We start from the raw sequence: 24,643 nt of genomic DNA on the forward strand, positions 1-24,643 counted from the left end.
TAGGTCGCGAATCAGATAGGTTAAGCCTTGAAACTCAGGTTAATTCAATATGTTGTTGTCCCACTATTAAAAAAAACATCATATTCATTTTTTTTTAAATCAAATCATATTTTTTACTGATCATTCGGGTTACTTTTGTACCTAGTAGGCTAAATGGTAATATCAAGACAACTTTCAACCTGTTAATTTTAAATTTGGTTAGATTGAGGAGACTTTAAAGCTAACTTGTTAAATTATGTTGAGTTTAATAATAATATTAAATAATTCATTATAACATAAACATTTTAACGAGTTTAAAAAATAAATTAGTTCAACCTACAACATCCTGGAAGCTAGTAAACTAGCTATCCCCAGTCAATACCCCTTTTCTCTTTATTTTTTTCATGAAAAAAATAATATATTTTTTTCTATTTGGTCCTAAACCTCTTTATTTTTAACCAATTATTAAGTCCTTAATGTATCTTATTTTTAATAATCAGTCCCTAATGTATTGGGTTCCTATTAACACCGCTAGAAAATAAATAATAAGTTAAAATCTCAAATATCAAATACACAATGAGAAAACATTCAAAATATTTATTTTGTATTCATTTAAATATGATATTACAACCATTTATATAAAATGAATTAGAATTTTTTTAAATATTGAATAGAAATAAAAGAAAAAATAAAATTCCTAAAAAGTTTTTTAAAAAATATTTTTATTTATTTTATCTCCTGCATCACCTATAAGATGGTAGACATGCTTGTTATGAGAAGGGGGCTCTTGGATGTAAGGGAACCCAATAGATAAAAATTTAGTCTGGGAACCAAAATGAAAAAAAATATTATCGGGGACTAATTTTGAGATTATCAAAAAAGGAAAATTATAACGAAGCCCCTCCAAAATGAAACCCTCACTCTCTCCTTTCCTTCAACCCCAAAAGCTAAAACCCTTCTATTATCTGATCTGTTCGATTTCAAAAAAAGCCAAAACACAAACGCCATGAGCTCATTCACTAACTTCGACAATCTTTTACTCCAAACCCTAATGGGTCGCCTCCAAATCCATCCCCCTCCTCCTCAATACCCTTTCCTTTCTCAATCCCTCGAAGACCTCCTTTTCAACGTTGATGACTCCTCAGATGACGATGACGATGACACCAACAAAACCCAGCTCTCAAAAGAAGAGTCCAAGCTCGAGAAGGAAATCATTCGAGTCATCCTTTCAGGCAAGATCGATTCATTGAAACCCAACTCCGGTCAGGCAGTTACAATCGGCGAACACCACATCTGTGTTGGGTTTCACGAGGAACAAGGATCGGATTATCGGGTATGGGAGTGGCACGGACATATCATGCTTTTTGATGAAGAGGATGGGTATACCCCTGAGTACATATATGGGAATTACTTCGAGAGGCTTCTTGGTAAGACTGCCGCCTCCACCACCGCCACGCCCAAGCAGGAGCAGGAAGAGAACGAAGACGAGGAGGAGGGGGAGGAGGAGAAAGTAGGGAATTTGGGGTTGAGAGAATTGATTGATGGTGGGGATTCTGGTGCTGCTAGGATTCTTCACAGGATCATCAGCGCGGGTTCTCCTAGGTTAGTGTATACATACCACTTCCTTAACTCATTTGTGTGTGTTTATCATTTGTCTCTGTAGTTTTCTAGTATTAGTTTCATCTCACTATAGAGATTTATAATGATGTGTATTTTTTTTTTCCTGGTCTGCTTTGATGTGGTTATTATTGTGCAGATTTACTATGCTGCATATCCTTCGAAAAAAAATGAGAATCTCAATCATTTTTATTTTTTTGGCTAATCTGAATAAATCATTGGCACTATGCCACGCGTTTAGGAAAGTTTATCTTATTCCTCATGGAAATACGAAGCATTTTGATTTTTCATAAAAAGTTATTGCAAGGATCGTATTTAGTCCTAAGAAAGCATAATGTGCCAGAAAATGGGTGTAGGGATAAAAAAAGCAGGTATTGTAGCTAGAAATGGTTGCCATGAAGAAATACAGGTTGGAATTGAAAGTGGTCTTCAGCTTGCCACTCATAGAATGGTAATTCTGGAAATGATTTTTATGACTTGTGATCTAGTCATTGTGGAATCAGACCTTGAGCAGTTGTGGCAGGTTGGAGACATATCAGAAGGGAACCATGTGGTTGCTGCAGTGATGGTAGTGAAATTTTTATTATTCTTATCAGCAACAATAGTGTCTTTGGTAACTATTGGATGTCTAGTTACCATTTTTTTCTGCATTAGTGCTGGGAGGGAGTATCATATCCCTCAGCTTTTGGTTATGTCAAGGTAAACACTTTCACAGAAGTACTTTTTGAATACGACCCTTCTGAAAGTTCTTTTATTGTTAGTAGACCAAAGTTGTCCCTTTTTTGGGTTCAATAAGTGAGAATCACTTGCTATTTGGGTTAGTTTAATATATCTGGTTAATGTATATTCATGATATGTGGACTATCCATTGAGGAGATGTATGATATGCACTGTCTCAAAGAATCTGGTGGTCAATAGAAATCAAATTGACCATTGGCAACATCTTTCAGTCATAGAGAGTCCAAGTGATAAGCTGAGCATAATTTAGGTAATTTTTCATTTTTATGTAGTTAGAGAGTCCTAGAAGTGATGGGCATAATTTAGATGATTTCTCTTTTTCATGTAGCTAGAGTTTTTGATCATGTAACTTTAAAGTTAAAGTGCCAAGATATTTGCTCTCGTAGAGCTGGACTGTTTATCAGACACCATAAACTTAATGAAAGTTTCAGCTTGACAAATATACTGATCTTGACAGAAGGGTATGTGTGCATCTGATTGATACATCACATGCTCATTATTTGACGGTAAGTATACATCATTATTAGTCTTGACCAAGCATGTCCATAGGAAAGGCATTGAGGAAGTCTAGATAACTATCATTTCTGCCTCGCAACTGCCTGCCCCCTGAACCTTTGACATTGGTGCTTTTGTTCAGCAACTTGCCCTAGTTCAAATCTTGAACATGGTGAATGCAGGGGAACTTGCATAAAGATTCTTGAACAGTGCTGTTTTTTTTTTCCTGTAGTGTTTATTGTTATACGTGTTATATGTTGCTTTACTTCACATCTAGTGGGAATCTGATGAAACCTTAGTTGCGTGCTGTTATACTATGTTTATTTAACGTCCACTAATCAATTTGCACTAATTTGTGGGTTTCTTTTTTTGTTCTTTCCCTCCTGAAACTGACAGGTTCAATTGACTTCACGCTTTTGAAGTGCTTTTGGGTATTCAAGTGGAGGCTGCACCCAGTATTTCATTCTCATTGCTGCATGGAGATTTGAGCTTTGGCTGTCATTTTGCAGTCTGCTAATGGTGCAGTTCCAGAGATTCATCTTGTATCTGCCCTGGAATATATTTGAACTTCAAATATACTTTGAGTTATATAGAAGAAGGCTTCATGTTGTAAGACTTCATTTTGTTTGACTGGTTTTTTATTCAAGATGAGCTTAAATAGCTTAAATGTGGGCGTTTTTCTGTTCACTTAATATATAAATCTCTCTCACACACGCGCACAATTTGTGAAATCCATGTGGAGGTATCGATTATATAAATGCTTGGGTGGTTTTTGCCTGATTGAAACCCTCGTGTATTTGCCATGGTTAATTGTGCATACTGCATAGGCCAGGAATAAATTGAATGGTTTTGATTGGAGCATTTCACCTCTCAATTGGTGGCTGTATGCCCATCATTAATCTACTGATCTTTTATTTGGACATGGTTGCCAGATTATGAGAAAGCAGATGATTATTAGTATAGTTGTAAATGCTACATTACGAATTATGGCTAAGATCCTCTCTATTTAGTATTTTCTCCGAGAGGTCCCACAGAAATGAGATCGCAAGGCATTCCCCATCCCCCCCCCCCCCCCCCCTCGATTGTGATTAAGGGGGGTCAATGGCGTTCTGCTTAGCCCTCAAATCTACATGAGCGTTTGGATTAATTAATTTTTTTTATTAAAAATTAATTATATATATATATATATATTAAATAAAAAATACTTTAAAAAATAATTACTAAGAAACTATCTCATCAAGAAATAAGATTTATTTTGGACTGCTGTTTCTTTCTGTGTCATGGCTGATAGTAGTAGAGGTCTCTGACTCTCTGGAATCAGTGGATTTGATGGCAGGAGGTAGATTGACTTGTGCGGCCGTTGTACCTCCTCTCCTCAATTTAGCCAACAAATCCAGATCATGTTTTTATGGAGTTGGTGCTCCCCTCCTCTCATGTTGACATTTTAGTGCCCAGGTTATTACAGCTCCCCTCCCCTCATGTTTTATAGAGCGTGTTTGCGGTCAAAAATTATTTTTTTATATCGCATAATCAACCGCTAGAGTGAGCAGCACAGGAAAAACTAAAGAGATTTGAACATCAAAACTCATCAAGCATCAATTTAAACAACAAAACCCTCTGGTTCTCCCACTTTGAAGATGTTAAAACTCTTTCCAACGAAATTTGGATAGTAATGACAGTTTAAAGTATTTGAAATTATAATAATGATGATCTAAATTTTTTTTAATTAAAAATACATTAAAATAAAAAAAATATTTTTAACATAATCCTATTAAAAAAAATTTAAATAAAATTAAATAAAACAAAAATTTCAAAATTTTTAAAAACAAGATTTGCATTTCCAAACACACCCGCCCTTGCCAATTCCTTTATGTGAGACATCCCCCCTTCTTACAAGTTCCCAACAAGCATTTAGTTCTTCCTTGTAATCTCGTATCCAAAGCCCATTTTTAGCTTTAGCTGTTGCGCACCTACTCAGAACATAGCAGGATGCTGTGCAAACAAACAGCTGATTTGAACATGGGCAGATCTTAAACATTTAGAACACAACAATTGATTTCATTCATTCGAGGATGTTGTTGTACATGGCGGAGTAGAAGTAAAGAGCCAACTCCATGGATCTAAATAAATCCTAGAAAAGAAAAACACAAAGTAAAAGATTTACCTACAAGCAAGGCAAGCACATCAAAAGCAAATTACAGACATTGACGAGGAAGCAGATATCGAAAGGAGGACTGCTAAAACTAAATACTCTATCACTAGTGGTGGGTAGAGTGCCTAAGCCTTCTTCGGGGACTTGGTGGCCTTGGAAGGTGACTTGGGTTCTTTGGCTGCCTTTTCGGTTTTCTTAGGCAAAAGAACAGGATTGATGTTAGGCAACACGCCGCCATGAGCTATGGTCACACCTGCAAGTAGCTTTCCAAGTTCTTCATCGTTCCTCACAGCTAACAACACATGCCTTGGTATTATCCTGTTCTTCTTGTTATCCCTTGCTGCATTTCCAGCCAGCTCTAAAACCTAATCAATCCAAACACAGAGACGATCATGAAACCCAACCAAATCATCCACAAAACTTATAATAGTAATAATAATAACAACAAGAAACCAAAAGTAGCCACGCAAAACAAATAAGCAATGTTAATTATACAAATTCCTTCTTTTTCTTCAACAACCCAAACCCAAATGTTCAATATCATCCCACCTCTTCTGGTTCCCAATTAACAGTTACTCCAGCCCTAGATACATATCTCTACTAATTTTAAGAAAATAAAAATAAAATTTTTATACCTCAGCAGCAAGATACTCTAGCACAGCGGCGAGGTAGACGGGAGCTCCGGATCCAACACGTTGAGAGTAACGGCCTTTCTTCAAGTATCGACCGATCCGACCAACAGGGAACTGAAGACCGGCTTTGGCGGAGCGGGACACCGGTTTCTTCTTTGGACCGCCTCCTTTCCTCCCTGCTGCTCCTTTCTTCACCTTTCCACCAGTCTCCATCACTACTACACAACGACTACTTGCTAGAAGTCTCTCTCTCACAGGCACAGTAAACACAGACAATTAGAAACCTAGCTAGATTTGTGCGAGAGAGATAGATGGGGTTGGGGGCAGATAAATACGGGGCCTGCCTGGTGAGAGAAAAATGGAGAGAACCTTTTGGTTTTCTGGATGGACGATTTCTTACTGTTGGATTGTTTTCCATCGACGGTTCATGAGTGAGTGCTACCGATCCGCGTATGTTGAAATGAACCAATTGGGTGAGGAGAGAGGTTTGGATTTCAAAATGCTGAACGCCAAGGGAAGGGAGAAGTAATCCTTACTACTTGAAAATAATACATTATTACCACACAAATTATTCTAATTAAACCATCTTTCAATTGCAATTTACATTAACAATTTTAACAAAAGCTAAAAGAATTCAGCTTTTCATCGTACACATACTCCAATTTTACTTTGAATTCATATTCTAAAATTATCATTTTATTCATGTGGGAATAGATTTTTTAAATAGGAATTGAGCCCTTTATCGTTACTAAATTAAAAGGGTGTAATTGAATCTTTTTAATTTTTTTACATTATGTGACATTTACCATGAGTCACAAGGTTTTTTTACTTTTCAACTTTTTATTTTCAGTAAAATAATTTAAATACCTTTCAAATTAAACTTTATATAAGAATATCTTTATATAATGATCTATGTAGATGTGTAGTAACTATATCCATTAAATGTATATCTAGAGTTTCCGAGACTACTAGACCAATCAACAATCTGAAAGTAATTGCATCCATAACTAAATAATAAGTTTCCTCATAATCAATAGCAGGTCTTTGTGAAAAACCTTGTGCAACAAGGTGTGCCTTGTATCGAACAATTCCATTGTTCTCATTTCGTTTTCTAACAAAAACACATCTATATCCAACAGGCATAACACCTTTAGATGTATGAACTACAAGTTCAAATACTTTATGTTTTACAAATGAATTTAACTTTGTTTTGATTGCTTCTTTCATATTAGCCAATCATTTTTATGTCAAAATTCTTCGACAGTTTGTGGATCAATTTTATCATTATTTTTAGTGATGTCAAAAGCAATCTTAAATGCAAAGACGTCATTTATAACAATTTTATTTTGATCTAAAATATCTCTTGCATGAATATAGTTTATGAAAATCTCATTATTTCCATATACCTTGATCACTTCAAGATATGCCTCTTCAGGAGGTCCTTCTTCAATAGGATCAATATTAGAAGATGCTTTTGACATAATATGTATTGTCTGTTTTTATGGATGATGAATCTTCAGGAGTATCATCATCCATTTGTTGTAATTTTTGTTTTCTAGAATTTTTGTTCTTAGCACCGACGGGTCTTCCATGTTTGAAGCATGATATGGATTCATTTGCTACCATATTGCCTTTTTTTCCCTTCAAGGATTTCAATTCTAGATGGAGCATTTACAGCTAAAATATGAAATTTAACCACTTTTTCACTATTGGTAAAAACATCCGGTAATTAATTTGTAATATTTTGTAAATGAATTATCTTTTGAACTTTAAATTCACATTGATTTGTCTTTATATCAAAATAAGATAACTTTGAGTTATTTTAAGTAATTTTGTATCGTGTTTTAAGCACTAACTTTTCTTGCCTTAATGATAAGAAAATATTCTCATCAAAATAGCAATCTTCAAAACATACCTTAAAAATATCATTAGTTAAATGTTAAAGGAATATAATAATAAGTTGAAAATCAAAACCAACATAAATTCTTATTCTACAATGTGAAACCATTTTAGTCATTTGTAGGGGTGCTATAGGCACATATACCGCACAACCAAGAGTCCGTAGATGAAATATATTTGGTGGTATACCAAGAACAAACTATAAAGAAGAATATTTATGGAAAACACCTGGTCTAATTCTAACTAATGATATAACATGTAATATAACATGTCCCTAAACAAGTGTAAGCAATTTTGATTTCGTAAATAATGGTTTAACAATTAATTGAAGGTGCTTTATAAATGATTTTGCTAGACCATTTTGAGTATGCACATGAGCAATAGAATGTTCAACATCAATTCCAATAGAAGTGTAAAAAGTATCAAATGCTTGAGAAGTAAACTCATCAACATTGTTCAATTGAATTTTCTTGATTGGATAATTAGGAAATTACGATTGTAGTTTGATAATCTGTATTATTAATTTAACAAATACAATATTTGACTAAAAAGTAAACAAATATGTGACATATATCTAAATAGGTTAGCATGATGGATGAATAGGTCCACATATATCTCTTTGAATTCTTTCAATAAAAAAATAATTATTCTGTAACAATTAACAACCTTTAATAGAGATAGTTTGGTGATTAATTTACTTTGAGAACATGCAAGACATGGATTTTCACTTGGTGAAATAATCTTTAGATTCTTTAAAGGATGCTCATATAAATTTTTAATAATTCATCGCCTCATTATTGATCCCGAATGTCTAAGTCGATCATGTCAGAGCATAAATATTTTTGGGTCGAAACACTTCTGGTGCATCACAACATTTGTTTCAATCATAGTTTTGAAACCCGACCCGGTCATTGACCTGGTCAAGTGATCGGGTCACGGGTCAGATGGGTTGACCCGGGTCAACCCAAAAAAACCCTATAAAAAAGTCAGATGGTGCTATCTTGGTGGGCTAGTTCTCTAACATCTCTCTCACTGAAAATGCCAGTCTGTGAGTGGCTTTCATAACTTCAAGAACTCGCCACGTCACCCTAGGTCAAGTTACCATAAGGGCCTAAGGCTCCTCCTCTTGTTCCAGTCCTTCCCCCTTTTGTTAAATTGTTATTAGCTACATAGTTGGGGGGCTATTATTAAGATTTGGCTAGTAATATCATTCACTCTTGTCAGAAGTGGAGTTCTTTGAAATTCTTTCTTCGTTCTTGAGGCTAGCAAGCAAACTCCAAAAACAAACCAGAACCTACCTAAAAGATTAACTTAAAAGAGAACCACAAGACCCTACAAGATAATGCAATAATCTTTAGCTGAACCAGAACCAGGAGATGAAGTGGTGAAACTCAAGTTCTTCCTCAGTTATGGCACTCTCTAAGCTTCCTCTCTCCACTATCTTCTTCTTGTTGTACCCTTCGTTTTTTACAATATCACAAGGTAATTGACAGAAACCCACTTGTTTATCCACTTTTTCAAGAAACCAAGAACAACCCTTTTGTGATTTTCTTGTTTTTGTGTTAAATTTGCAGCTTTATCATCGAAAATAGCAGTGGCGCAAAATCAAGCCCAAAACGACGTCGAATAACGTCTATTAGTATAAAAAAAAGAGACCGGGTCTCAAGCGGGTTTGACCGGGTGGCCCGGGCCTCGGGTCGACCGGGTTTCACCGGGCCAACTCCCGAGCAGGTTTTTGCCTCCACCCGGACCGGTCCCATGCCCGGATCGGTCGGGTCCCGGGTCGACCCGTCGGGCGGGTCCGGGTTTTAAAACTCTGGTTTCAATAGATTCCATGGTCGTGTAATAAATTCCAGAGGAGAAAGCAAGTAATTTTTCATGTACATATTTTTGACCTGAAATACGTGAAATAATATAAAGATATTCTTTTTTTGTTTTCATCTATTATTTCATTATGATAACCATTAGCACGCATATCTTTAAAACTAAGTAATTTTTTTCTAGACTTAGATGAATATAATGCATCTTTGATGCCTAGTTTTGTGTTATTTGGTAACAAAATATTAGCTCTTATAGAGCCTTTAATTATGTTTGTTAGACCTAATATTGTAGTTCTATTAGCTTTGGTTAATGTCAAATATTTAAAGTATTTTTTCATTGAGAATTGTGTGCGTTGTTGTACTGTGTGCCAGACATAAATCTTCATCATGAAAAGTCATGTCTATTTTCATTGAGAATTGTAAACTTTTGGTGGTTATATATTTCTTTTAGATTTTGCCACATGATAAGAGGATCTTTTATTGTAAGATATTACACTTTTAATCCTTCAAAAAGATGACGGCGAATGAAAATCATTGTTTTTATGCGATCCTTCAAGGATGCTTTTATTTATTTATTTATTTAAAGGTCTCTATAAGATTCATAGCTCTCAGATGAATCTAGCGTCAATAATCCACAACAAAAAAGTTATTCACAAGTATATGAAAAACGGTAAATTCAAGTTTCGTCAGATTCAACATCAAATAAAATCATGAATATAAAAGAAAAAAAATCAATCTTTTAAAACTGCTATTCAGTTCTTTAGAAATATTAGTTCTTCAAGAACTGTATTTAATTTATTTAGTTCTTCGGAAACTTATAATGCTAGTTCTTCATGAACTTTGAATCTTGATGAATAAAAATAAAAGAAAATTTGTCAAAATAAGTTATAGAGCCAAATATATTTCATAAAGCATAAACAATAATGAAAATGAAAAAAAAATATTGAAATATAAGAGTTAATGTATGTCAAAATTTCAATATAAATTAAGTAGAGTGATTGTACTAATAACATATTAAAAAAACAAAAAACAAGTAAGAATATACATATTCAAAATAAAACTTAAAAGAAAAGTTTATATATATATTTATATATTTTTCTTAATATTTAGAATACAAGACAAATATTCTATTTATAACAAAAAAAAAATTAAAAAACACTAATTTAAGTGTCGAAACCAAAAAATTAAACACAAGAATCACGAAATTTAAAATTTTCTAACATGCATTCAATATATATACTTATAAATTTTATAACAATAAATTATTAATAAAATGCAAAACAATTATTAAATTATCTCTCGTACTAAATAATGGATTCATTTCAATAAATTAAGGAGAACGTGCACGTCCATGATTCGGTATAAGAAAGAGAGCCCAAATATCTCGCCCGTGGATTCGTTGACCGGACGATTTGCTTCCCCTATTTATACAATAAAAACAATACAAAACCCTATAACAGAGTGAGTCAGTCTGAATCTGATCCAAAAGGAAAATATCTTATCTCCACCGATCTCTTATTATTTATTTCTCCAAAAATTAGGTTGGGGTTTTTTCACTTCTCGTCGACGAACAATTAAATCGCTACGAGCTCCTTGTGACAATCTTTTTTTTAATTGAATTATAGATTTATTTTTTTGACAAAAAAAATTGAATTAGGGTTTTGAGAGTGAACGTTTACAGATCAGAGAGGGAAGGGGGTGGCGTGGTGGCGGTGGTGTGTTAAGGGGGCATAGTAAATAAATATGCGTAGGGAAACCGCCATAGAAAAATTTGTTTTGGTCCCTTATTATTATTATCTGACGCTGTTTTGTGGTGGATTGTGCTCCCATCGTTTGAAACGTTGGCGCGCTAGTCATCTGTTCAGTTAACATTAGGTTTTATTTGCTCACTTTCCTTTTTTTGTGCCTTTTTTGCTCTCTCTCTCTCTCTCTTAGGGTTTTTGTTTCCTGCTCTCTTCTAAGTGGAATTTGTCGAGAAGTCAGAAACAGAGATCGTGTTTCGAGGAATTTATTAGACTTGGTAAGATTCTTTAACGTGTTCGTTTTTCTTTGATCATGGCATCTGCTGATGAGATTATTTTTTTTGTGTGATCTGTCAATTTTGAGTTTTGCATATTCCATTTGTTTGCTGATTTTAATTTAAAGAATTACTGAATGGTCAATGGATGATTAATATGAAACTGAAGGATTGTGCTTTGTCATATTGCAATTTTCAGATACGAGAGTATCAAAACTCATGGATTGGATATAGGAGTCTATATGTTAAACATGGAAGGATTTTTTAGGAGAGAAACATTCTTTTTTCTTAATTTTTTGATTTGCAGTTCCTGTTTATTGATTTTGCAGTTCAGTTCCTGTTTATTGATTTGGTGTTATAATCAACATGAGCTCTCGTAGTCATGCTGTTGGTGATGTACTCGTGGATGAACTCGAAAGCAATCTTAGCAGGTTTGCAAGTTTAAAAGATGTTGAAGAAGAAACGTATACATCTGATGGGGATGATAACAGCGATGCAGAAGAGGGATATGAACCATATGGGTCTCAACCTGTTAAAAAGTGCCATGGTAATTCATCCTCTATGGCTCCTTCAGATGAAGAAGATAATGAACCCGAAACTGGGTTGCAACTATTGTTCCCTGAGGATTTTCCTCGCTTGAACTCAACCCGTTTGCCTGTAAGCTCTCTCTTTCTATTCCCAATGGCATCTTTGGAATTCTTGTTTGCTATTACTCATGATTATGATGTAATGCTTGTGAAAACATAACATCTGATCTGAGACGTGACTGTCCCCACATATATGCTACTCCTAACTAAGTTCAGTATTCTTGGGTATTTTCAAAGAGAGACCCTTGTTGGGCATGCTAGAACGTGGTCTTATTATGCAAGAGTAGTTGTAAAGGTTGAAGTGCTTTGTTATGCATGGGTGATGTATTTGCCAGTTTTTGATTCATTGAAATATATTTGTAATTTCTTGTTGGTTGGGCTGAATTCCGTGCTAGAGAAAGTGAATCAGGTTACTAATTCCTCATCCTCAAATCAGTCCTTTCTGCTGTTAATTGTCCTAATAAAATCAAACATGCAACTGTATGAGTGAAATATTGATAGGAATTTGATAAAGCAAGCTGCATGTCCAAGGTAATAACAAAGGCACCAATTTTTTATAGGGTTGGATTAAACAAAAGGATTCGCAATTAAAAGTCCTAATGCTACAAGCATTATAAATTCTTTCAGCATCCGTTACAATGTTAGTGGCATCCATGCAATGGTTTCTTTTACAATTACCTTGGCCTGTTGGAGCTAATTTATTCTGAAAGTATCATGCCACATTTAGAAGTTAAGATAACTTGTTGCCTTGCTGTGAGTTCAATATCTAGGCCTTCACGATTAATTTGGTCCTCTCTGTGGTTGTTTTTTTTTTTTTTTTTTTAAGCTTGTTTCTGCAATGAAAGGTAGCCGAGAAAAACAAGGAGGGTCACCAAGGAAACTGACGGTGTCATGGTCCCCAGATGTGTATGATCCAATTCCCAACTCCTTGTCTCACAGTGTTAAAAGCAAGCAAAAGAAGTCGTCTAGGAAAGATAGAGATAAAGATAACAATCACAACAAGAAAAATGGGAAGAAAGGGCAGAAGGGCAGCTCATCAAAAGGGCTAGGTGGCAAAGACAAGAAGCAATTTCGCAAATCTGGTGGCAGGTCTGACAAGTGCTATAAAACAATTGATGCTCCTGAAGACACTGATTTTGGTGTTGGGAGCCCGGACTATTGTGGAAGTAGCTTCCTCAAAAATTCAGGTGCCAAGTTTCATTATTCTGTCGCGGAGGCATTATGAGCATGTCTTCATTCACACATCCTGTGGGTTGTTCTGAAGCTCTGTGAATAAATAAAGCTTCTATCTGATGACTTTAGTGTGAAGGTTTTGTTTATTGGTCGTGATCATGACTTCGAGCACTTTGTTACCTACTCTGCATCTATTTTTGACACTGATTTTATAAATTTTAGTTGGCACTGATTCTTTCTGATGTTGCAATCTGCTTTGTAAATAGAAACAAAATGGCTTCCTGTCGAGCCTTTTGTCATCCACTGCAGTTTGTTGAAGCTGATGCCTGCGTCTAGTGTTCCATTCTGTGCAGTATTCTGAAAGGTTAGATGCACCACTTGGAGGCAAAAATGTGCCTCCACCTATCTATGGTTTTGCATGCTGGATGCCACATGTAGATAGTTCGATTTCATATGCTTTATGTACCCGTCCTTGTTTTTGCTGTTTTGTACTGTATTGTACTGTATTGTATTGTATTGAGGGTTGTGTTTTTCATTTACTAGCTATTGAATGCTAATGTTGAATTTAGTAGCCGAGTAGTAAATCCGACTCGCTGAATTCATCAGTCAGTTGGAAGGAGTCATCTCTCTAATAGTAAATTTGGTCAATTTAGATGAAGCCACCGGTTGGTGATCGGTTGGGCAAATTTTGAATTTTTTTTTTATGTTTTTGAATTGTTTTAATATATTGATATTAAAATTAAAATTTAAAAAATAATAATTAAATATTATTTTAATATATTTGTAATAATTGTTATCGGATGTAAAAAACCATTGCAAACATCTATTTTAAGTTTTTGGTTTATTCGCAAATCGCAAGATATGGTGTAATCTCACGAGCTAATTGATGGATCCGTTGGGGACATGCGCAGCTTTCCTTTTATATTGTTTTTTTTATCCCAGCAAAGGCATGCCTAATTGACTGATATATGCGCAAGACATGGAGTCATCTCATGAACTAATTGATGGATCCGGTGGATAAACAGAAATGACAGGAAACAGAGATACCGGAAGGATAAAAAAAATTATTTTTTATTTACATTTCTGCATTTCAGTTTCCTATAATACTATTCCTGTCATTTTTTTAAATGTCAATCCAGAAAATTTTGGACCTGGAAAGTACTCCATAAAAAAAATTAATTAAAGTTTTTTATTTAAAATTAATTTTTTATAATATATTTTAGATTGTTTTTTGAAATTATCCATAAAAACTAAAAATACACCAGGACTGTCATGACCCATTTAGATTATTATTTTTATTATTATTTTTGACATATCATTCTTAGCCATCAATTGATAGAAATAGCTGGCATAGTCATCAATAGTTCTATAACCTTATTTTAATGTATGAAGTCATTGGTACATAGTCTAGGTGTACCCAAAAAAAGAGAAAGTGATCCTTTATTTTATTCTTTACCTTCTCCATATCACTCATCTTTTATTTATATTGTCATTCCTGATAACGTTTCAACTACTTCATTAAGCAAAAGTTTGTCCTTTTAATTTGATGGCTATTGCTTTTACCTTCATCTTCTTTATGACTTGTACTAAATAACTCTCTCGTTTTCATTTTGCCAATCAATAAACTCATGAACCTTACATGTAAGGTTCATGGAAACTTAGAAATCTCTATTTGAAATCTAAAATCTCTATAATATTTATCTCGATTAAAAAAATGCCTTATTTATTGTTACGGGTTCTCACACTTGTCTATGAATCCATGACCATTCCTCTCATGATTCTTTAAGGTTTTTAACTTTATTAACCATTATGTCAGTTATATAATCTATCTTAATATGTTTTTATCATCATTTTTGAACATCTCTTTCACCAGAAGGAAACCTTCTCATACCTTTATGCATGAGAATGTCATGTTTTATAAATTCTTTAAGCCATGATTATTTAACAGCAAACAACAACTAACCTCTAAAAATCTTTAGGCTTTGATATCAACTTACATGGACAAAAACATCAGGAAAAAAACATAAAACATAGCAAAACATGTAATTCTGTTGAATAAAATCAACACACATAAAACCTAACTAAAATTTTATTAATCTTTAAAAGATTTATAGCTTTTTAAATAAATTTAAAAATCAACCGAAACAAACTAAAAAAAATAAAAAAATAAAGGAACTAACAATAAAAGTCCTAAATAAAAGTTAAAAAATAAAGAGAAAAAATAACAAAATTATCCCAAAAAACATATTATAAGCCTAAGTTGAAGGTCTTCAAGACCTTAACTGATTACATAACTAGTCAATCTTCTTATACAAATGGATCTTTAGAATCACCTAAAAACATTTTAGCAAGATCTATGGGCCTTTTCATCATGTTGATCATTTTGTACAATCCATGTCTCTTCTTGGAATTAGTCTTATCCTATTGGTCTACAAATGTCCCTATAGGACTATCTATGTAGCATAATGATGACAGATCAACAAATAACTTATTAGAATTACCCGTATAAAAAAAATAAACCACATAAATGGACCGTCATTTCTTAAATTTTTAAGAGTTAATAAAAAAAACACTTGTTTTATCTAATTAATTAGTGGACTTTAACTAGATATTTGATCCGCGCTTTGTCGCGGATCGTATATTTTTTTTTTCCAAAAAAATGAATAAGGAGGCTTTTCTGATGCATTTTGTTTACATAAAAAAGTTCTAAGTGTAAATTAAAAAACTTATGCTAACATCTAATCAAATAAATTGATAATTATCTGTGTAAATAAATAAATAAAGTCATTGACAATATCTAAAAGCAAAAATAAAAAAATCAAGAAATATATGTAGATCAAGATATTTGAGATTGTAACATGGGACATTTACACAATTGTGTTTATTGAATTTTTTTAATAAAATCATTTTTTATTAAATCAAACGATAATGTCAATAAATACATATGAAACTGACTGAATAAAATAAAAGGAAAAAATAATATTATGTGAGGCTGCATATATTATAAATATTATATAAAAATAAATATTTTTATTTTAAAAAATAAATTTCATCTACATACAACATAAAAAAATTATAAAAAAATCAAAATAATATCTTCAAAAATTAAATACATACAAAACAAAATTTTTAAAAACCTTTATTTAAATATGGCTAAATAAGCAAAATAAAAAAAAATCATAGGCGAGGGATATTAATTAAAATATAAATTAAAAACTAATTAAAAAAAGACATGGTAAAAAAAGGCATCAATTAAAATCAAAATCAAAATAAAAAAAGAAAAAAAGAATGTCGAACAATGAAATTGAAAAAGAAAATGAACCAAAAAAAGAATGACAACCTGTGTTAATATTTCAAACCCGTGATCTAGGTCATTAGACTTATAAATAGAAAATTACAAACCTCAATTATTAACAAATCAAATGCTTGGGGGTGAAACAAAAAAAATCAATTACAAAAAATGATCTAAATAAAAAAAAAGTTTGATTAAAAGAACAAGGGTGAAAATAACAATAAGAAAACAAATGAGAGGGCAACCAAATTTTTTTGATTGGAGGGCTAAATTAAAAAGGAAAAATAACTTTAATAAAAGAAGAAGAAAAATGAGGATAAATTTGAAAAAAAAAATACATTATAAACTTTGATAGAATGATGAAATTGAAAAATATTAAAACTTTAACAAAAGAGCTAAGAGAAAATGATAAAAATTAAAAGAATAAAGACCGAATTGAAAAAACATAATATTTGACAAATTATAGTTGAATGACTAAATAAATAAAAAAACTCTTATAAAAAGGCCAAAAAAATTAAAATCAAAAGAATAAGGATTAAAATTGATATATCAAAAACAAAAAAAGATCTACATGTATTATTTAGGGGGGGATATAAAAAAGAAAAAAGGAAACGATCATTGGTGATAGACCGTCCATCAACCACCGACATAACCCATTTCAGGAGGAAAAAAACACAACAGCACTTTCGACGATAAGACAAAATAACAAGTTTAATTATTAGAAGTTGCATGCGTTAATAGTTAATACGTATACAACACATGCGAATATTTTTTTGAATTTAAAAATTAATGAATTAAGTTAAAAAGACTAAAATACTTTAAATGGATTTGAGATTAACAAAAAAAAAAAAAACTCTATGAAAGGATGAAAATACCCTTGTGTGTATGTCATAATTTTTTTCATTTTAAAAGCAAAAATATCGTTTTATTGTTTTTAAAAAATGAAATGACATAAATAATTTTGTTCAACAATTCTATTTTTTTTTAATTGAGGAGTAAGACAATCATTTTACTGTTAAAAAAATTAATATATATATATCTGAACAATCATTTAATTACTAATATGTTAACGTAAAAGACTTAATTACCTCAAACCAAAGTCAACTAATTTTCTCAACCAAGGGTAAAAAAAAGTGATTTTAATGTTGAAGGGAATAGTGTTCACTGTTCAGTGAGTGTGTGCAAAATGATTTCCTACGCATTTTTGTGTTTTTTTTTAATTGCGTGGAGCCATATCATTAGTTAATTCACTGGAACCAACAATTTCTACTTTTAAATATTTTCTAATTTCTATTTATATCCTTATAGGACAATTGATTTTGCATTTTATAAACAAATCATGTAGAAAATCTTCTCTGTTTTTTTTTAATACAAGGATACTCCTATGCTAGGAATTCTGGTGGCAAGGATTAAAAATATGGCTTTTCTATGGACAGGATTGCAGCAAATAGAAACTGCATTAGAAGGATGGGTCAACGCTAATCATCAACCGCCGCCGTGGGATCCTTCTTTTGTGGAAAATTGACTTTCTGGGTTCTCCCATGTAATTAATTCTTTCACTTGTTTCTCAATCTCTCGTGTTTCTTTTATCAGGCTACTGATGCAGAACTCTAGGCTGTATATGCGAAGGATCAACCGGCTCTTGAGCTCCTGTGCACCTTCGCGTTTTTCAATACTGTAAGCTTCTTCTTTTGAATGTTGGGGAATGGAATTCTCAACTTCTTCTTCATCTAGACTCGAAGTCCTAAATACTACATCTGCACTTGGTGATGATTTTCCTAGCTCCATGTCATCATGAAATGTGCTTATCTTTTGCACCCCCCTTTCCAGTAGCGCCAAGGAATTCATCGAAATCAACTCTTCAATACATTTCAATGAGAAGCCTACTTTCCCCCCCAAAGGAAGTAGATAATTGTTGATGAGTACTTGTAACCTATCTGATACTTGTGATAGAGTTCCGATTTCAATGGCCACGAACAACAAGAGGCACTCCATCTTTCTTAAAGAAACCAGTAATTTGCGATAACAAGCACCATAAAAAGGCAAGAACCAGAAGTTAGGCTCTGACTCGGCTGCAGCAATGAATTTCTCCAGGTTGTTGATGCGGGATTTCACCTCTTGATGCTTTCTTCGTAATGCTGGAATCGAAGATGACAACGCACTCTTTTGGCCGGCACAAAGCTGGGATGTATCGTCAATGCAATCTCGGAGTGCCCTCAAGCTCCACGCAAATTCAGTCTTTGCTAGAGTTGCAGCTCTCGCGGGTTGCAATAGAATCTCTGCCATAATGAAGCAAATCAATCCTATGCAAGCTTCTACGAGTCTTGCAGTTGCAAACTCGTTTGGAGGGCCATAATTTTTCCTACCCAGGATTAATAATGCTCCGATCACAGCTGAAATCCCGCCGGCTTGGCCATACATCCTGCTGTGCCTTAGAAAACTGGTGAAAATGATCCATGGAAGAAGAGGTAGAAACCGTAAGTCCACAAATCTTTGGAAAATGAAGCAACACAGGATCCCATAAACCGATCCTATCGCTGTCCCTTGCCCACGAGCATTCGCAACTGTGAAAGTTGCCTGTCTTTCCGTGACAAAACTGGTGGCAATGATGAGTCCTGACCAATACCCGTTTTCTTTGTTGAATATCAAACCGAATAGCACAGCAAAACCCATAGAAAGTGAACACTTGGTTGCAAGAGTCCACCTCTCCATGTTTGGTAATTTTATAGTTGAGAAATCGCAAGTCTTTCTAAGGTTTGCCTTCTCTTGATCTCTTTTACTGGTTACATCTCTAGTATCAGTTTTGTTGGTGTTCTCTGAATTGCACTCTGGATTTTGACCAACAGGCAATTCCCTCGAGAGGAGTTCCAGGCAATACAAAAAGAAGAAAGCTGGTAGGTCTGCCTGCGTTGCGCCACCAATTTTTGGGGCCAAAACATAACTTTCTCCAGCCTCTGCTTCCGGAGCTGTTGTTGCATCAAAAGGAGCTAAGCACTTGGCGTTCTGCAGCTTTAGGCCTATTTTTTCTTTCATATCGAGTAACGCTTGCTTGATCCCTTCATCTATCATGCTAACAGGAAAAGAAGGGCATGAATCAAGAGCAATTTCCACGCCTTTCATTAGTATTTCGATGTCTTGCAAATTTTCTCCTGGGTTAAGCTTTCTGACTTGTGGTTTCTCACATGCCATCCCTCGCTGTTCACAAAGAAATGACTACAATTGGTGAACTGAACCTCTCAAGTCCCAAGGGGGTAATGGTAATAATTAGAAAGAGTAGAGATGACTTACTCGAGTATCTTTGATAGTTTGAAGGTGCTTGGCTCCTGTTACTGAGAGGAACTTTGCGTGGGAAAGCAAGTCGGCTGCAGCTTGCTTGTTTTGGGCTGTTAAGCCCTCTACATAGATATTCAATCTCTTTGACGCATTTTCAACATACAGTCTGCACGTTTTCCTAGCCTGCAAATACCGCCAGTGGTGTTTATGATTTACCTATACATGTAAAATATCTAAACTTGAAAGCTATTGGTACCCGTTGCCATTCAGAGGAAAAAGACGAAACTTTGTACCAATTTTTTTAAAAAAAGAATGAGATTACCCGTTATGCTTTTGGTCACCAGTAGTGGATTGTAGGATTCAGGCTGGACACACACATCCATCCCTAAAAGACAACTTCAGAGAATATACTTTCTCAAAGCTTATGGGTATAAAGCAAACCTTCCCGTCTGTCCACCATAGGATTAGGAGTTGTCCGTTCGAAAATCAACACTTTTAAGCATGAAGCACAAGATACCATCGGAGGCCATGAAGATAAAGAGACAAGATAATTTGGACAAAGCAACCATCCTCGTCGTGCTTTCTCAAAGTAGAGGTGCTTAAGAAACAGTCAGACACGCCCGACGGATAGCAGCATGCGAATTGTGGAATAAGGCTAGGACTACTAATGCCATGTCTTTAAATCCCAGAGGGCTTTTAAATCTTGAAGGCTAGCACTGCCATAACCTTTGAAAGTCAAAGCCAGCGCTATTGTTTAATATAGCTTTGTGCAGATTTTTTATTAAAAGGGCAGCGCCATGCCGCAACTAAAAAAAAAGGGTGTTAATTGTTATTATTCTGAATAAATTTTCTACTGTGCTATTTCTTTTTAAAAAAGAAAATCTAAGATTTTTTGACTTTCATTATCATATATCTCCTAATCCTATCACACGTCTTTCAGAGCTACAATATTCAAGTTCCTGTTTCCTTTCTCTCCATTGTAATTTAAATCCTGGAGACTCATACATTTTCCTTTCTCCCTTTTACACTATGAGCCATATAACCTCAAAATCCTTGGATTAATGGCTGGAGATACTTGGAGAATTGTGGAATAAGGTGTCTTCTTTATCTAATTACACTTCTCTCTGTTATAATTTTCTTTTCCTTTCTTTGAATTGAGATTCTACATGAGAGTCGAGAGTGTGAAGAAGAAGAAGAAGAATATTCTCCAACCGGCATCTATAACAGTATAGAAAATTCTCCAACCGGCATGGAGATGATTCGTCCGTCATAGAGAAGCTAAAATATGCTACGAAGCACCTTCAATAATTTATTTTTTTATATATATATCTCATCATAAACGCAGTAAGAGACTTTATGTCTTTTAGGTTTTGTCGAAGTCCTTGATTGCTTTTTTATATGCTAAATTTGCTGTCAAATTAGTTTTTTCCTTTTTGATTGAATGGTGATGCCAAAACGTCAGTTTAGGTAGTGGGATATTTCTAATGATATGATATGACGGTGCATGCAGCAAGTGGATCACACCTCAAACAGAGAAAGAATTTTAGTTCCATAGTTGAAGGAACAAGTTGACCTGCCTTGGAGTCCACTGTCAAAAAAATAAGCATATAATACAGCAAAAGGTGTTTTAGATTGTAATAGTTTTTTTAAAAAATATATATTTAAAAAATATTATTTATTTATTTTTTAAAATTTATTTGTAATATCAATGCATTAAAATGATAAAAAAACATAAAGAATATAATTTAAAATAAAAAAAATAAGTTTTTATAAAATATTAATTATTTGTACTGCGTTATCAGATGGAGCCTTATTAGCATGCACGCACCATCCTATCAACTTGTTGCTTCAACTATGGACCTAAAATTCTCTCTCTGTTTCAGGTGTGATCCACTGGCCATGTGTTGGTGGTGAAGGGGTATTTAGGATAAAGTTTAGGTTAATATATATATATATATATTGAGGGGGGGGGGGGGAGAAAACTAAACAAATCATGGAAAAAGAAACCAAGATCTCTTTGAAACAAAAACTAGGAATCTGCTTAGTCCCATCATTTCCCTGCTGTTTGGTGACCATGTAGTTTTTATTTTTTTGTTACACAGAAGAGGTTTGAACTCAAAACCTGGTGGTGACTGTATAGTTGCAACCGGAGCCTTTTCTTCTATTTCCCTATTATTAACTACGTACGTATGGAAGATTCAAGGATTATTTAGAGCTTTCTTGGGCTAAAATTGTGGGAAGACAAAAGCACTGCTGTGAATCGACAAACTCAGGTAGCGGCCGGGTCGATGACTAACACAAACAAACATAAAAAAAATTTAACAAAAGAAAGAGGGAGGAGATGGAAGAACGATTTTGAAGCTTTGATGTACGTGGACGTCAATGATCACAAAAGCAATATGATGCGCATATATATATATATATATATATATATATATATATATATAATGAGAAAAAAAGAAAAAATTCTCGGATTTACCTTGCAGTAGGCTAGCCAAGGGTATGGAATCAGCATGGCCAAAACAGAAGCTAATGCTCCCAAGGCTGTACTTGAAGCCACATGAATTGGGTGCGTGACTACTCCTTCTTCTGCACCATGGATAGCTGCGCCTACATACACAATCACAGCCTGCCCAAATGCAATCCGCTTAGCCATCAAGGGAGTTGATTCTGGCAGCGCCACCATGAAGGTAGTGATGGCCACTGCCACTGCTGCCAGGCCATTACTGAACCTGGCTGGTCCAATCACTTGAAAGGTCAGTATACAGGGGATCATTACTTGGATAGTAGCATACAGTGCATGCCAACAGCCTCTAAGAGTGTCACCAAGAGTAGCATCCGAGACAATTAGGATTGCTGTCACATAAGAAAAGGCCGGATATGCAAGAAAGTGCCTGAGTCTTGCAGGGCCATAGAGGGTGGTGCAACCAACTATGGTGCATGCCAAAGCGGTCCTTAGAGAGGAGCTTAAGCGCTCAAGCCACAACGCCTTGACTGGATCCTTTCCGGTTGCTGCTGACATTTCAATAGGTGCGGCGATCGGCAAAAACGAGGGACTCTATATATGTTCTGGGGTAGCATGCAAGCTTGAAAGTGTAGATTTGAGAAGATATTTTGTAGGGAACAAGTAGAAATGAGTTGACTGTTTATGTATTCAAGCCTGGTCTGGGTAGCATAGAAGATGTTCTGCAGGAGAAGACAGTCGTATGATCATTTACTTGTGCGAGGATCTCCCTCGCTAAAAAGACAACTGGTGCTTGGACGGTGTGATCTTGCTAAATAATTGTGACCGGGATTCGTTTATTCTTGTAGTACAAAATACTTGTTTTAAACGTGTAGCATTCGACGAACCGGTCAATTTAATGCCAGTTAAAACATAGAAATCGAATTGGATAACTTTATAATATAATTAGATTATAAAAGTTAAAAAGATTAGCTTATTAATTAATGATTTTATAACCCTTTACATCAATTTGTATTTGAGTTTATTCTACTTGTCCTTTAGTTTCTTGTCTTTTCGTCAATATATTTTCTTATACAAAAACTATTCCACTTTTAATATTGGGCTCAATAATGACTAGTATTTAATTGTTATAAGATTGTCGAGATAACCGTTAAAGACATCGATGATGTAGACATTACTGTTTTTTATTTAAAAATATATTAAAATAATATTTTTTAAATTTTTATTTTTTATATTAAAATAATTTAAAAATACTGAAAAAATAATTTAAAACAAAAATTTTAACCAAAAAAAACTCTCAATTATTCTTATTAGTTGGCAGGAGACTACTGTTACCAACACCCTTCAACGGTCAATTATTTTTGTTTTTATGTTTTAAAAATATTTTTTTTTAAAATTTAAATATTTTTAATTTTTTTGTTTCAAATTAATATTTTTTTAGTATTTTCAAATTATTTTGATGTGCTAATATCAAAAATAATTTTTAAAAAATAAAAAATATATTATTTTAATGTATTTATGAGTGAAAAATATTTTAAAAAAATAACTGCAACCACGCTTTCAAATACGTTTTAAAAATAATTGACTTGGTTAGAAACTTGATAAAAAAAATACATGCAGGAAAAGTGAAGAAGAAAATTAAACCAGTGAATTGATTGGATATAAACTAAACTAGATCACTAGATCTCAATAAGAATAAAAAGATAATTGATCTAGACTATGTTTGTTTTCTGGAATTTAATTTCATAGAAATCATTTCCCAAACTTTCTTATGTTTATTTACTATTAGGAAAGTTGGTCAATGGAAAACACTTTCCAGTCAGAGAAAAATTTGGTTTGGTTTTTAGGAAAGTTTTTTTCTGGAGAATTTAGGCAAAAAACACTTTCTGAAAGTTGTGAAAAATTTAGAAATGTTGTATTATTTGCTGATTATATCAAATTTGGTCCTCAAACTTTTAATTGATATATATATATATATTGAATATTTATTTTTCAATTTCATCTCTTAAAATTTAATTTTTATATTAACTTTGGTCCTCATTTTTTTAATTGTTATTTACTTTTCCCTTATCATTTTTTAATTGAAATTTTTTATCTATCAAATTTGATCCTCATTCTTTTGATTATTACTTATTTTATTTGAAATAATTTATGAAATGTTAATTATTATTATTTTAATTTCTTCATCTTTCATTTGTTTTATTTTTTAGATTTGATCTCTGTTATTTTGATTGTTATTTCTTTTATTTGAGATAATTTATGAAATTATATATTTTTTCAATTCCATTCTTATTCAACCTTTTAATTTGTAAGATTTGTTTCTCGTTATTTTAATAAACTTGAGAAAAATAAAACATTAATAAGTTATTTTCCAGCTCATTTTCCATAACATAACCAAACACTGTAAAATATTTTCCAACTTATTTTCCATTACACTACTAAACATCAGAAAATAATTCACTTTCCCGAAATTTACTTTTAAAAAAAAACTACTTTCCAGCAAAC

At 33.4% G+C, this 24,643-nt stretch overlaps 4 protein-coding genes across 4 annotated transcripts; 2 read left to right on the top strand and 2 right to left on the bottom strand.

Annotated features, from left to right (window-relative positions):
• The first annotated feature begins 883 nt into the window (after positions 1–883).
• On the top strand, positions 884–3,496 carry LOC133687990 (uncharacterized). The gene is made up of 2 exons (XM_062107353.1): positions 884–1,581; positions 3,226–3,496. The coding sequence occupies exons 1-2, from the start codon at positions 986–988 to the stop codon at positions 3,233–3,235; spliced, it is 606 nt and encodes a 201-aa protein (XP_061963337.1). The 5' UTR covers positions 884–985; the 3' UTR covers positions 3,236–3,496.
• Positions 3,497–4,866: 1,370 nt separating this feature from the next.
• LOC133687811 (histone H2A) lies at positions 4,867–5,963 on the bottom strand. Its single transcript, XM_062107138.1, has 2 exons — positions 5,617–5,963; positions 4,867–5,346 (listed from the first exon to the last, which is right to left on the bottom strand). Exons 1-2 carry the CDS (start codon positions 5,824–5,826, stop codon positions 5,107–5,109), a joined length of 450 nt encoding a protein of 149 aa, XP_061963122.1. The 5' UTR covers positions 5,827–5,963; the 3' UTR covers positions 4,867–5,106.
• A 4,754-nt stretch (positions 5,964–10,717) lies between these two features.
• LOC133689708 (uncharacterized) lies at positions 10,718–13,648 on the top strand. Its single transcript, XM_062109701.1, has 3 exons — positions 10,718–11,352; positions 11,679–12,006; positions 12,763–13,648. Exons 2-3 carry the CDS (start codon positions 11,716–11,718, stop codon positions 13,159–13,161), a joined length of 690 nt encoding a protein of 229 aa, XP_061965685.1. The 5' UTR covers positions 10,718–11,352; positions 11,679–11,715; the 3' UTR covers positions 13,162–13,648.
• Positions 13,649–17,727: 4,079 nt separating this feature from the next.
• Positions 17,728–22,903, bottom strand: LOC133689267 (uncharacterized). The gene is made up of 3 exons (XM_062109074.1): positions 22,154–22,903; positions 19,690–19,857; positions 17,728–19,596 (listed from the first exon to the last, which is right to left on the bottom strand). The coding sequence occupies exons 1-3, from the start codon at positions 22,694–22,696 to the stop codon at positions 17,887–17,889; spliced, it is 2,421 nt and encodes an 806-aa protein (XP_061965058.1). The 5' UTR covers positions 22,697–22,903; the 3' UTR covers positions 17,728–17,886.
• Positions 22,904–24,643: the final 1,740 nt, after the last annotated feature.

Source organism: Populus nigra, chromosome 3 (genome assembly GCF_951802175.1).
Source record: "Populus nigra chromosome 3, ddPopNigr1.1, whole genome shotgun sequence".
Taxonomy (NCBI): Eukaryota; Viridiplantae; Streptophyta; class Magnoliopsida; order Malpighiales; family Salicaceae; genus Populus; species Populus nigra.

What these genes read in the sequence shown, in the direction of transcription:
- LOC133687990 (XM_062107353.1), top strand. Translation starts at nt 986, where the DNA reads ATGAGCTCATTCACTAACTTCGACAATCTTTTACTCCAAACCCTAATG.
- LOC133689708 (XM_062109701.1), top strand. Translation starts at nt 11,716, where the DNA reads ATGAGCTCTCGTAGTCATGCTGTTGGTGATGTACTCGTGGATGAACTC. An exon ending in TGAACTCAACCCGTTTGCCT is followed by an intron (nt 12,007 to 12,762) that starts GTAAGCTCTCTC and finishes TTTTTTTTTAAG; the next exon opens with CTTGTTTCTGCAATGAAAGG.
- LOC133687811 (XM_062107138.1), bottom strand. Translation starts at nt 5,826, where the DNA reads ATGGAGACTGGTGGAAAGGTGAAGAAAGGAGCAGCAGGGAGGAAAGGA. An exon ending in TAGAGTATCTTGCTGCTGAG is followed by an intron (nt 5,347 to 5,616) that starts GTATAAAAATTT and finishes TGGATTGATTAG; the next exon opens with GTTTTAGAGCTGGCTGGAAA.
- LOC133689267 (XM_062109074.1), bottom strand. Translation starts at nt 22,696, where the DNA reads ATGTCAGCAGCAACCGGAAAGGATCCAGTCAAGGCGTTGTGGCTTGAG. An exon ending in CTTGGCTAGCCTACTGCAAG is followed by an intron (nt 19,858 to 22,153) that starts GTAAATCCGAGA and finishes CGGTATTTGCAG; the next exon opens with GCTAGGAAAACGTGCAGACT. An exon ending in AAACTATCAAAGATACTCGA is followed by an intron (nt 19,597 to 19,689) that starts GTAAGTCATCTC and finishes CTTTGTGAACAG; the next exon opens with CGAGGGATGGCATGTGAGAA.